This window comes from Macaca thibetana, chromosome 15 (genome assembly GCF_024542745.1).
Source record: "Macaca thibetana thibetana isolate TM-01 chromosome 15, ASM2454274v1, whole genome shotgun sequence".
Lineage (NCBI taxonomy): Eukaryota > Metazoa > Chordata > Mammalia > Primates > Cercopithecidae > Macaca > Macaca thibetana.
The window spans coordinates 4,400,067-4,411,625 of record NC_065592.1 but is presented as its reverse complement, the minus strand read 5'-3'; the positions used below and the strand labels follow the sequence as shown (position 1 = coordinate 4,411,625).

At 54.6% G+C, this 11,559-nt stretch overlaps 2 protein-coding genes across 5 annotated transcripts in view; one reads left to right on the top strand and one right to left on the bottom strand.

Moving 5' to 3' along the window:
* ARRDC1 (arrestin domain containing 1) overlaps nucleotides 1-11,559 on the bottom strand; it is a 65,563-nt gene that overhangs the window by 35,847 nt on the left and 18,157 nt on the right. The window lies entirely within an intron of this gene.
* The window catches only part of DPH7 (diphthamide biosynthesis 7), an 807,287-nt gene that overhangs the window by 783,087 nt on the left and 12,641 nt on the right, over nucleotides 1-11,559 (top strand). For 2 of the 4 annotated variants that reach the window (XM_050760126.1, XM_050760129.1), the window contains exons 1-5: nucleotides 3,009-3,317; nucleotides 4,393-4,526; nucleotides 5,811-5,898; nucleotides 7,082-7,176; nucleotides 7,548-7,720. In XM_050760126.1, the coding sequence (XP_050616083.1) occupies nucleotides 3,165-3,317; nucleotides 4,393-4,526; nucleotides 5,811-5,898; nucleotides 7,082-7,176; nucleotides 7,548-7,720 (643 nt within the window). In that variant the 5' untranslated portion in view covers nucleotides 3,009-3,164. Of the gene's footprint in view, nucleotides 1-3,008; nucleotides 3,318-4,392; nucleotides 4,527-4,958; nucleotides 5,076-5,576; nucleotides 5,670-5,810; nucleotides 5,899-7,081; nucleotides 7,177-7,547; nucleotides 7,721-11,559 lie in introns of those variants that run through there. The other 2 variants (XM_050760128.1, XM_050760127.1) reach the window with 2 other exon arrangements.

Genomic DNA, 11,559 nt, shown 5'->3' with positions numbered 1-11,559 from the left:
AGCCAGGGTGAGGTGAGGGCCTCACTTCTCCATCCCTCTGCAGAGCTGTGGCTTCCAGGATAGCCCTCCCTCCTTGGGGAGCCCCAGGTGTCTAGGGCTGGTCAGCATCTTGTACCCATAGAGCCGCCCCAGGGAAACATGCCAGGCTGTGTGGCTGGGATCCTGCCTGTCTCCAGGTGCGCCCAGCCAGAGGCCTTGCTTCTTGGGAGCTGAAAGCCTGGCCAGTCCGACTCTGACCTGTCTGGTCTGGTCCGGTCCAACCCTGTGTTGGTCCCGCAGGTTCCTGTTACACTTTCCCCTCTTGGAGCTCCACTGCCACGTTCCAGGACGCTCTGTGTGTTCTCATTGCTGTTCCTGGCTGGGCTGGCCTTTTGTCTGTAAGCAAAACTTCCAGTAGCTTCTCAGGCAGTACCCTGGAGGCTCCTGAAGAACAGGCCTGCTGAAAGTGGGTGATAGCAACAAACTCTGCAGGATTTCCTGGAGTTTAGAGAACTGCATGTGCCCACATCAGGCCCTGAGAAGCCCCCTTTGCTGCTGTGAAGGTCGGGGACATTTTTTGCTGAGTAGGTGAAAGCTGTCGGGGAGGGGGACATATGTGTCCCTAAAGATGGTGGGTCAGCAGGTTGGGGTTTGGGGCAGTCTTCAGGCCTGGAGCCCTGAGTGCCTTCAGGCAGCTGCTTTCAGATGGAGTCTGAGGATAGGCACGGTGTGCAGGGGTCCCTTTGCCTGCATCTAGGGAAGTGGCCATGTTATCCCCTGACCAGCAGGGCTGCCTTGTTTGGCAGTCAGTTATTCATCAGAAAAATGCACCGGAAGAAGCGCCCAGGGCCTCCCACCTGTGAGACACCATGCTGGGGAAGGGGCGGTGCAGGTTCTAGGTTTGCATGTGGCAGCTCCTCCAGGCCTCACCCCAGCAGGTGGCACCGTGAGGGTGGGATGGGCCCCACCACTGCTTCCCTTTCATCTGATACCCAGTCCTCTGGTCATTTCCCCTTCTGTGGCCCCAACTTCTTGGTCTTCGTAGCCGGGTATCTAAGACACTATGAGGACATCCAGATGGCTGCATTGTGGGGCTGCTTCTATGAAGCTTGTTTGGAGCGTGGTGCGTTGGGATGCTTCACCTGGCCACTCTCCCTCCCACGTAGATGTGTGTGGTTGAGGCCCTTTTGGAACGCCCTGCTGCCTTCCTGGCCAGCCTTTTCTGCGCCTCTGTCTCTGCTGCGGTCTGAGCTGTTGGCTCCCCGCCATGTCTTTTTTTTTTTTTTTTTTGAGACGGAGTCTCGCTCTATCGCCCAGGCTGGAGTGCAGTGGCGCGATCTCGGCTCACTGCAAGCTCCGCCTCCCGGGTTCACGCCATTCTCCTGCCTCAGCCTCCCGAGTAGCTGGGACTACAGGCGCCCACAACCGCGCCCGGCTAATTTTTTGTATTTTTAGTAGAGACGGGGTTTCACCGTGGTCTCGATCTCCTGACCTTGTGATCCGCCCGCCTCGGCCTCCCAAAGCGCTGGGATTACAGGCGTGAGCCACCGCGCCCGGCCTCCCCGCCATGTCTTTAGCCACAGCCCTGCTTGAAGCCCTGAGGCTGAATACCCAGGCACCCATATATTTCAGTCAAGTCCGTCTTAGCTTCCCGGAGCTGCCGCAACAAAGCAGCATGAGCTGTGCAGCCTGAAGCAGCAAGAATTCATGCTCTAGGTTCTGGAGGCTGAAGTCTCAGATGAAGGCGCAGGCAAGGGCCCTCAGAAGCGGACGCCTCCTCCCAGCCAGGGGCCTCGCCTGCCTCCCTGTGGTCTGCATCAGCTTTCCCTTCTGCGGACTCCAGCTCCTCTGGGTCAGGGCCTACCCCGTGACCTCATTTTAACCCAGCTGCTTCTGAGAGCCCCTGTTTGCTAATGAGGATGCGCTCTGAGGTGCTGGGGTCTTCAGTCCATTGTTTTTTGGGGGCACAGTTGAACCTGTAAGGGCCCGAGGGGTTCTTCCTGCCCTGCACACATTCAGACCATGGATTGCAGTAAAGAAATAAAGTTTAGGGCCGGATGCGGTGGCTCACGCCTGTAATCCCAGCACTTTGGGAGGCCGAGGCGGGTGGATCACAAGGTCAGAAGGTCAAGACCATCCTGGCTAACACGGTGAAACCCCGTCTCTTACTAAAAATACAAAAAATGGCTGGGCATCGTGGCACATGCCCGTAATCCCAGCTACTCGGGAGGCTGAGGCAGGAGAACGGCTTAAACCCGGGAGGCGGAGCTTGCAGTGAACTGAGATCGCGCCACTGCACTCCAGCCCGGGGGACAGCGAGACTCCGTCTCAAAAAATAAAAATTAATAGACACGGGCCGGCCACGCCACGTGGGAGATGGAGTTCGTCCTCAGATCATCTTGTCCAAAGCTCCGAGGTTAGGGGTATTTTCAAAGGCAGTTTTGGGGGAGGGGGGCGGCGGCCAGGCGACTGGTGCCGATAACCACGTCCACCTGCTGAGCCGCTCCTGGGGGGCCCCGATGCAGCCACGGGTGTCAGACAAGCAAAGACCCTGGAAGGCGGGCTCCGAGGGGCAGCTCCTCCATGGCGGGTTCGCAGGAGGCAGGCAGGGTGCGCCTGCGGCCTCGGGGTGCTGGGCTTCGTGCGGCGCGGGCTCCTCCTCAGCTTGACGAAGGCGTTGACTCCGGGGCAAGGCCTCTCCGGGAAACTAGCCTAACAAGTCAGCGCGGCCCGAGGACCCAGGAGTAACAGGAGGGCGCCACAGGGTGCGCTAGCGCAGCTCGCTGTTGGGGTTTTTCTCACAGATAGAATTTTTGCAAAGGCGGCTTCAAACCTAAGGCTCTGTCACTAACCTGCCGTCTCCAAACCTGCTCCGTGGAGGAGCCTTCGGTCTCCACGGCCCCGCAGGGAGCGGCGCGTCTGGCGCCTGAAGCCCGCCGCGGTCAGCCGGCCGCCAGGGGGGCAGGAGCCTGGTCTTCCGGGGGCGTCCACGGCTGCCAAGGCCCGGCCGGATGTCCCGCCCCGGCGCCCCGGAAGGAGTCGCGAGAGAGGCGGCACGGGCTGACAGTGTCCCTGAGCCTCCGAGCTCGTCCCGCCGGCCCCGGCGTCGCCGCCCCGCGCAGTGCCCAGCCCGGCCCTGCCGACCTGCCTCTACCGCCGGCTCCGCGGCCTTCCCCGAGGGCTGGATGATGGGCGCTTTCGCCCTGCAGACGGTGGACACCGAGCTGACCGCGGACTCGGTGGAGTGGTGCCCGCTGCAAGGCTGCAGGCACCTGCTGGCGTGCGGGACCTACCAGCTGCGGCGGCCGGAGGACCCGCCTGCCGACCCCCAGAGCAAGGTGCGCGCGTCGCGGCTTCGGGGAGGGGAGGGGAGGGCAGGGCAGGGCCGGCCACGAGGTTGAGGCCGAGAGGCGCACAGAATCGCCCGGGAGGTGAAGAGGGGATGTTGGCCGTTTGGCCGGACGTAGGTCAGAAACAGTTTAGAATCTTTTTAAAAACATTATTCTCGGCCGGGCGCGGTGGCTCACGCCTGTAGTCCCAGCACTTTGGGAGGCCTAGGCGGGCGGGTCACGAGGTCAGGAGATCGAGACCATCCTGGCGAACACGGTGAAACCCCGTCTCTACTAAAAAATACAAAAACAATTAGTGATGTTTTGGGCGGGCGTGATGCGGGCGCCTGTAGTCCCAGCTACTCGGGAGGCTGAGGCAGGAGGATGGTGTGAACCCGGGAGGCGGAGCTTACCGTGATCCGAGCTCGCACTACTGCACTCCAGCCTCGGCGATAGAGCAAGACTCCGTCTCAAAAAAAAAAAAAAAAAAATGTATATATATTCTTTTTTTCTGAGATAAGGTCTTGCTCTGTCACCCAGGCTGGAGTGCAGCCTTGGACTCCAGCGCTCAGGGCATCCTCCCGCCTCAGCCTGCTGAGTAGCTGGGACCACGGGCAGGCGCCACCGCCCCCGGCCAACATTAGAATCTTCAGAGCAGAAAGTCTTCTATATACAGGTGTGGCCCAAGGTAATGGATGGAATCTACAGTAAAGAGAAAGTGGGAATTATACCTTAACTTCTGGTAGGTACATATGAGAATTCAAACTGGGCACTGACTGAACAACAGGCCTAAGTCAGGACCGTCCCAGGCAAACTGGGTTCTGTGGTTATCCTAGCCATAGCTGGTCCCTGTTGGCCAGTTGAGAAGGAGCCCTCTCTGCCGGATCCAGGAGTGTTCACCTAGTCATTAATCATATGCAGGAAAATAGACGTTTCTCCAGCTCAGACAACCAGAGTTTCTTCCAGGCAGAATTCCACTCCGTCAGTCACGGCAAACCTTTTGAGTTCCTTGGATCCCTTTTCCCATTCCTTGGATTCCTTGGTGCCTTGGGGTAATCAGAGAATACCTCTGCATTTTTTGTAGGGTAGAATGGAAGTTGAGGAGCCTCGAGTCCGCTTAGGCCGTCTCTACCTATACAATTTCAATGAGAACAAGTCTACTCAGCCTCTGGTCGAGGTCCAAAGAAAAGATACTTCTGCAATCCTGGACATGAAATGGTACAACTGTGATAATCCCCCTGGGTCTAGAATTTGTCATGAGTGGCAATCGGGGAGCCTGATGCTTGATGCCTTCAACAAGACAGGCATTGCGTCTCAACTTTGGGTTTATTTCTTTGCTGTCCTGCCCGCCTCCCACTTGGGGAGTGCTTTACCCGGGGCTTACTTCCTTTGTCATGTTGCAGCCAGGAAGTGATGGGAGTTTTGTGACTTCATAACCTGGGGCGTCTTGTGTTTGAGAACACAGCTGTAGGCTCTCGCCCGCTTTTGGAGCTGAGATTTAAATGCAGTCATGTGTGGCATAATTCTGTTTTGGTCAACAATGGGGCACATGTACCATGGTGGTGCCTTAACGTAGTGGAACTGCCCTGTACAGGTGCACCACTTTTTATCATTTTTGATTTTTTTTTTTTTTTTTTTTTTTTGAGACAGGGTCTTGTTCTGTTGCCCAGGCTGGAGTGCAGTGGCATGATCATAACTCACTGCAGCCTTGAAGTCCTGGGCTCAAGCAGTTCTCCATCTCAGCCTCTCGAGTAGCTGAGACTTCAGGTATGTGCCATCATGCCTCTTTTTTTTTTTGTTTTCACTCTCTCGCCCAGTGGCGTGATCTCGGCTCACTGCAAGCTCCGCCTCCCGGGTTCACGCCATTCTCTTGCCTCAGCCTCCTGAGTAGCTGGGACTACGGGCGCCTGCCACCATGCCTGGCTAATTTTTGTATTCTTGGTAGAGACGGGGTTTCACCCTGTTAGCCAGGATGGTCTCGATCTCCTGACCTCTTGATCCACCTGCCTCGGCCTCCCAAAGTGCTGGGATTACAGGCGTGAGCCACCGTGCCAGGCCTTACCACACCTCATTTTTGTTTGTTTGTTTGTTTGTTTGTAGAAACAAGGTCTTGACGTGTTGCTCAGGCTGGTTTCGAACTCCTTGTCTCAAGTGATCCTCCTGCCTTAGCCTCCCAAAGTGTTGGGGTTACAGGCGTGAGCCACCATGCCCAGCCACCTGTTTTTTATCTTTTATATTGTATTCTTACTGTATCTTTTCTATGTTTAGGTACACAACCACTTACTGTTGTGTTACACTTGCCTGCAGTAACATGCTGTAAGGTTTGTGGCGTAGGACAATGGGCTGTACCATATCGTCAAGGTGTGTAGTAGGCTGTCCCAGCTGGGTTTGTGTGGACTACAGCCCCGCTGTTAAGCAAAGCGTGACTGTGATTACAGGGACGCACGGTGCTCTCCTGTGCCTTGGGCACATTGGTGTGCTTACGGTGGGCCCTCTCCTCAGGTGTCACATCCCGGTGGCTGGACATGCCCTCTTGGGCTTGGCAGATGCCAGTGGATCCATACAACTGCTCCGCCTGGTGGAATCTGAGGTCAGTGACTTGCACTTGTTCCGTGGGGCAGAAGGGACCTGAATAGAGAGAGTTAGGAAGGAGGCTGTGCTGACACAGACATTTTTCTAGAACGATCTCTCTTCCATGGTGAACAATACATAAACGTTCTAAGATAACATGGACTCTGTTTTTAAGGTGTATTGCATTCTACATCCACCTCCAAGAGGAAGTCACCTCGTGTGTCACCAGCAGAAGGGCTGAAGTGACAGGGTGTTCATTGACCTGCCAGTGGGTCTGACAGTTCTCTAAGAACCTGGGCAAGCGTTCGTAGGTTGATGCTGGGGCCCAGAGTAGCAATGAGCGTCCTGTGTGAAGATGGCATTTCTCACTGATGATTGGAAAAGCATGTGAGTCCTGGGTGAACTTCTCCGGGTTTCTCACAGTGCTGCAGAGCCATGCGTTAGCACAGTGACTTTGTCTGATAGCTGTGGGGGAGGGAACGGGGATGTCCCATAGTGGGGTGATGTAAACAGCCTGAGACTATGCCCTCCCTCCGATGCAGATGCTGCAGGTGGGACTGGGCCAACCGAGGGCCTGTGTAGGAAGGGCCTTGCTTAAGGCAGCCCAGAGCAGTTGCCCTGTCTTAGAAAGGAGGGAAGCAGCAGCCACAGGAAAGCTGTGGGCCCAAGGGAGGAGTGCATGAACCCAGGAAAGGGTTTTGGTGCAGCAGCCTGCTGGGAGCCAGGGATGGAGTTAAGCACTGACTAGGCTGTTTAGGAAATAAAATGTATATAGATCTGCGTAAAGAGCAACCACGTTCTCATGGCTGCTGGCGGCTTCTGAAGTGGAAACCAGAGGAGTTTCCCCATCGTCTCTGGGGAGGCCTGGGGTGGGCACGCGCGTGTGCCATTGTGGTCTGGAGCCTGCACAGACGTCTCGGCAGCATCTAGGAGTGCAAGGATGGCAAGGGGGTGTGAAAGGGAGGGAGACCGTGCCCCAAGGTCAAGCCTGTGGGAAAGTCCTCCTGCAAGTGTGAGGAGTGTGAGCTCCAGTGTCCCCAGGTCTTCTCGGGGCCCCTGGCAGGGGGTTCAGTGTTAGGTGCAAGTGTGACTCAGTGACTGACGGACTTCATCCGGGTAGGGTGTAAATGAGGGAACAGCGACTTCCCTGCAGGAGAGGAAAAGTCTTTTGGGGGCCTTTGATGGAATTTTTTCTTCTCCAGGAGAAGAGCCACGTGCTGGAGCCATTGTCCAGCCTTGCCCTGGAGGAGCAGTGTCTGGCTTTGTCCCTAGATTGGTCCACTGGGAAAACTGGAAGGTAAGGGCCAGGCTTAGTCAGGGGCCCTGAGTCTTTCTCTGAGGACCACTTCCATTTTTGAGGCTCCAGCACTCCAGCCACCTTCGGCCAGCCGCGACTGTGCTCCTCAGCCCTGGCACCATCACTGCTGGTCCTATTCTAAAAAAAAAGTTCCCCATTTTAGATACGTAGCAATAGTGTTTTACCTAGAGAAGCCGACACTGGTGTCTTTGACGAGCTTAGCAGTGGTTGTGATCTTCGCCGGCCGGTCTCTTAAGGGGTGTGTCCACATCCCAGGGCTGTGGAGACCCTCTCTCAGGACTTGTTTGGGAACCAGAAGAGGCTGACGAATACCATTCGGCCGGGCTTCTCCATGGGTTCCCTGTGTCTAGGGCCAGGGACCAGCCCTTGAAGATCATCAGCAGTGACTCCACAGGGCAGCTCCACCTCCTGACGGTGAATGAGACGGGGCCCAAGCTGCAGAAAGCGGCCGCATGGCAGGCACATCAGTTCGAGGCCTGGATTGCTGCTTTCGATTACTGGCATACAGAAATTGTGTATTCAGGTCAGTATTCCTCCGCTGGTCACCTCTGATGGAAGGCTTCCTGAGGGAGGGGCAGAGGGAGGGGGGAGGCCTGTGCTGCAGCTCTGATTCTAGCTGTGTTGGGATCTTGAAGACCTTTTATGGAAAGTGTACTTTTTTTTTTTTTTGAGACTGAGTCTTGCTCTGTCGCCAGGCTGGAGTGCAGTGGTACAATGTTGGCTCACTGCAACCTCCACCTCCCAGGTTCAAGCAATTCTTCTGCCTCAGCCTCCCAAGTAGCTGGGATTACAGGCGCCCATCACCATGCCCGGCTAATTTTTGAGTTTTTAGTAGAGACAGGGTTTCACCATGTTGGTCAGGATGGTCTCGATCTCCTGACCTCCTGATCCTCCCTCCTGGGCCTCCCAAAGTGTTGGGATGACAGGCGTGAGCCACCGTGCCTGGCCCACTTAGCTATTCTTTAGAGAGCAAAGTGTAGCTTGCCTCAGGCAGTGCAGGGTCTTGAGTGGTGCTGACCAGGGTGTTGGAGGAGCAGGCCCCTGTGGGCAGAGCCATCCTGCCTCCCTGATGTGCTCCGTGTCAGATCCTCTATGCTTTTACTGGAAGTCCAGTTTCTGTGGATACAATAGTGACATCACCACGTTGGATTTCAGGTTCGTCTGTGCCCTTTTTGGATTTAGTTTATCTTCCAGAAAAAAAAGGAAGCATGAGAGAAATAAGATTCCTTTCCAGGTCTTGTGAATGGTTTGCATTTGGGGCAGCTGATGTGAGAGTGGAAAATTAACTGCTGATTCCAGGAAGGAGGTAGCTTTGGCTTCTCTTTCCGGGGTGGAGATAACTCAGGACAGGTGGGAGGGGCTGGTCTCTGAGAGAAGACGGAAGAGGAGCTGCTGAATTTGCAAAGAGCCGAAGATCTGACTCTCCCCTGCCGCTACCCATCCGGGCCTCTGTCTCATCTAGTTTGTCACAGCAGAGCCGTAAGTGATGGCCCTGCCTTCATTCCTGATTGTTTCCGTCTCCACACAGTAGTCAGAGCAAGTGTTTTAAAAACGCACACACGTTATCACATCTCACTCATCGTTAGAACCCCTCACAGTTCCTGTTTCATTTAGTTCCTGTTTCATAAAATTCAAAATAGTGATGCTATTGCCCAAGGCCTGTGGAATCTGGTCCACGCCTGCTTCTCCGGCCTTGTTTTGGCTCCTCTGCTCTCAGTCACCTTCTCCTGAAATAGTCCACGTTCCCTCAGTCTCAGGGTTTCGTCACGGGATGTTTCCTTCATGGGTGAATTCTGCTTTTCTGACATGCTCAGCTTAAAATCTTGTCCTTAGAAGACTGACGCAGAGCAGCCGTCCTTCCACCCCAGGCAGGCCTGACCGCAGCTCTCATGCCGCCTCTGCTCATCCGAGTGGCGAGCATGTGTGTAAGGCGCGGTTCTTCGTTGTGTTGCTTGCTGTCGCAGCCGTGAACTGTGAGAGCCACGAAGATCTCATTTCTCGAGGTCTCTCCTTGGATTGGTTCTTCTACCTTGAGCTAATTCGGAACAAAGGTACCATAGGGTAATATTGAATAATTCTGGACTGATTCATTCAACAAATGCTATGTGCTGAGCCCTATTCTAGGTGATTAGAATACTTTAGCAAACTAAACAGACAAAAGTCCTGTTTTCTTTTTTAAGTTTTATTATTTTCATTTATTTATTTATTTATTTATTTATTTATTTATTTATTTTGAGATGGAGTTTTGCTCTTGTTGCCCAGGCTGGAGTGCAGTGGTGCGATCATGGCTCACTGCAACCTCCGCCTCCTGGGTTCAAGTGACTCTCCTGCCTCAACCTCCTGAGTAGTTGGGATTATAGGCACCTGCCACCATGCCCAGCTAATTTTTGTGTTTTTAGTAGAGACGGGGTTTCACCATGTTGGCCAGGCTGGTCTTGAACTCCTGACCTCAGGTGATTCACCCGCTTTGGCCTCCCAAATGCTGGGATTATGTGCATGAGCCACTGCGCCCAGCCTATTTTATTTTTATGAGACAGGGTCTCACTCTGTCACCCAGGCTGGAGTACAATGGTGCAATCTCAGCTCACTCCAACCTCAACCTCCTGGGCTCAATCGATCCCCCCCGCACCTCAGCCTCCCTAGTAGCTGCAGCTATAGGCGCACACCACCATGCCCCACTAATTAAATTTTTTTACAGAGACAGGGTTTTGCGATGTTGCCCAGGCTGGTCTCGAATGCCTGGGCTCAAGCGATCTACCTGCCTCGGCCTCCCAGTGTTGGGATTATAGGCATGAGCCACTGCGCTCGGCCTTCTTAAATTATTTATATAGTCCGGGCACGGTGGCTCACACCTGTAATCCCAGCACTTTGGGAGGCCAGGGTGGGCGGATCACAAGGTCAGGGGTTCCAGACCAGCCTGGCCAACGTGGTGAAACCCCGTCTCTACTGAAATACAAAAAATGAGCCTGGCCGGGCGCGGTGGCTCACGCCTGTAATCCCAGCACTTTGGGAGGCCGAGGCGGGCGGATCACAAGGTCAGGAGATCGAGACCACGGTGAAACCCCGTCTCTACTAAAACATACAAAAAATTAGCCAGGTGCTGTGGCGGGCACCTGTAATCCCAGCTAGTCCAGACGCTGAGGCAGGAGAATGGCGTGAACCCGGGAGACAGAGCTTGCAGTGAGCCGAGATCGCGCCAATGCACTCCAGCCTGGGGGACAGAGCGAGACTCCGTCTCAAAAAAAAAAAAAAAAAAAAAAAAATGAGCCTGGCATGGTGGCGGGTGCCTGTCATCCTAGCTACTTGGGAGGCTGAGGCAGTGGAATTGCTTGAACCCAGGAGGCACAGGTTGCAGTGAGCCAAGATCGCGCCACTGCTCTCCAGCCTGGCGACAGAGGGAGACTCCGTCTCAAAAAAAAAAAAAAAAAGATTTATATAAATATATTTTGGGGATGGGGTGGGTGGCTCACGTCTTGCTGTGTCACCCAGGCCGGAGTGCAGTGGTGTGATCACAGATCACTGCAGCCTTAACCTCCCAGGGTCCTGCCTCAGCCTTCTGAGTAGCTGGGACTACAGGTGTGAGTTGCCACACCTGGCTGATTTTCACATAAAAGTCCCTGCTTTTACTCAGCTGACATTCTGTGGCGGGGAGACAGACAGTAAACACAAAGCAGAGTTTGTTATAGGGAAGGAGACTGCGCGGCACATCAGGGGCAGTGAGCGCTTTGGAAAGAAGGTAGAAGGGTGCTGGGAGCAGGTGCAGATTATCCTGTTGGAGAGCATGGTCAGGGTGGGCAGTGGCCCTGCTATGGCAGAAGAGTAGCCAGTAGCCAGCACGGTTAGGATGACCTGAGGGAGTGGCGGAATAGAAGAGGGTGAAGTCAGAGGTAAATGGGCCAGGGCACAGGGCCCGGCAGGCTCCAGCAAGGACCTTGTTTCCTACTCAGAACGAAATGGGAGCTGTTGCAGGATGTTGAGCAGAGGAATGACAGATTCTGACTTGCATTTTAAAATTTATGACGACCTCTTTGGTGAATGTGAGTCTAGACGACAAGAGGGAGGGGCACAGCCTAGAGACTTGCCACTGGGCAGGTGATGAGTCAGCCCAGAGCAGGTTTGGAGTAGTGGAGGTGAGGACCCGTGGTTGGGTTCTGGACAGAAGTGAAGGCAGGTCCAGTCAGATTTCCTGATGGAGTGGATGTGTGGGCATGAGAGAGTGGAGAGACTCATGTATAAAGAAGCCTTTGCCTGCTCTGTACAAATTTGCCACAGAATGGCAGCTCATACTTGAGGCTCATCTGCAGGCTTTATGCTTAGGTCAGCTGATTCCGCTGGTTCATTTAACTGTAGGTCATGTTCACC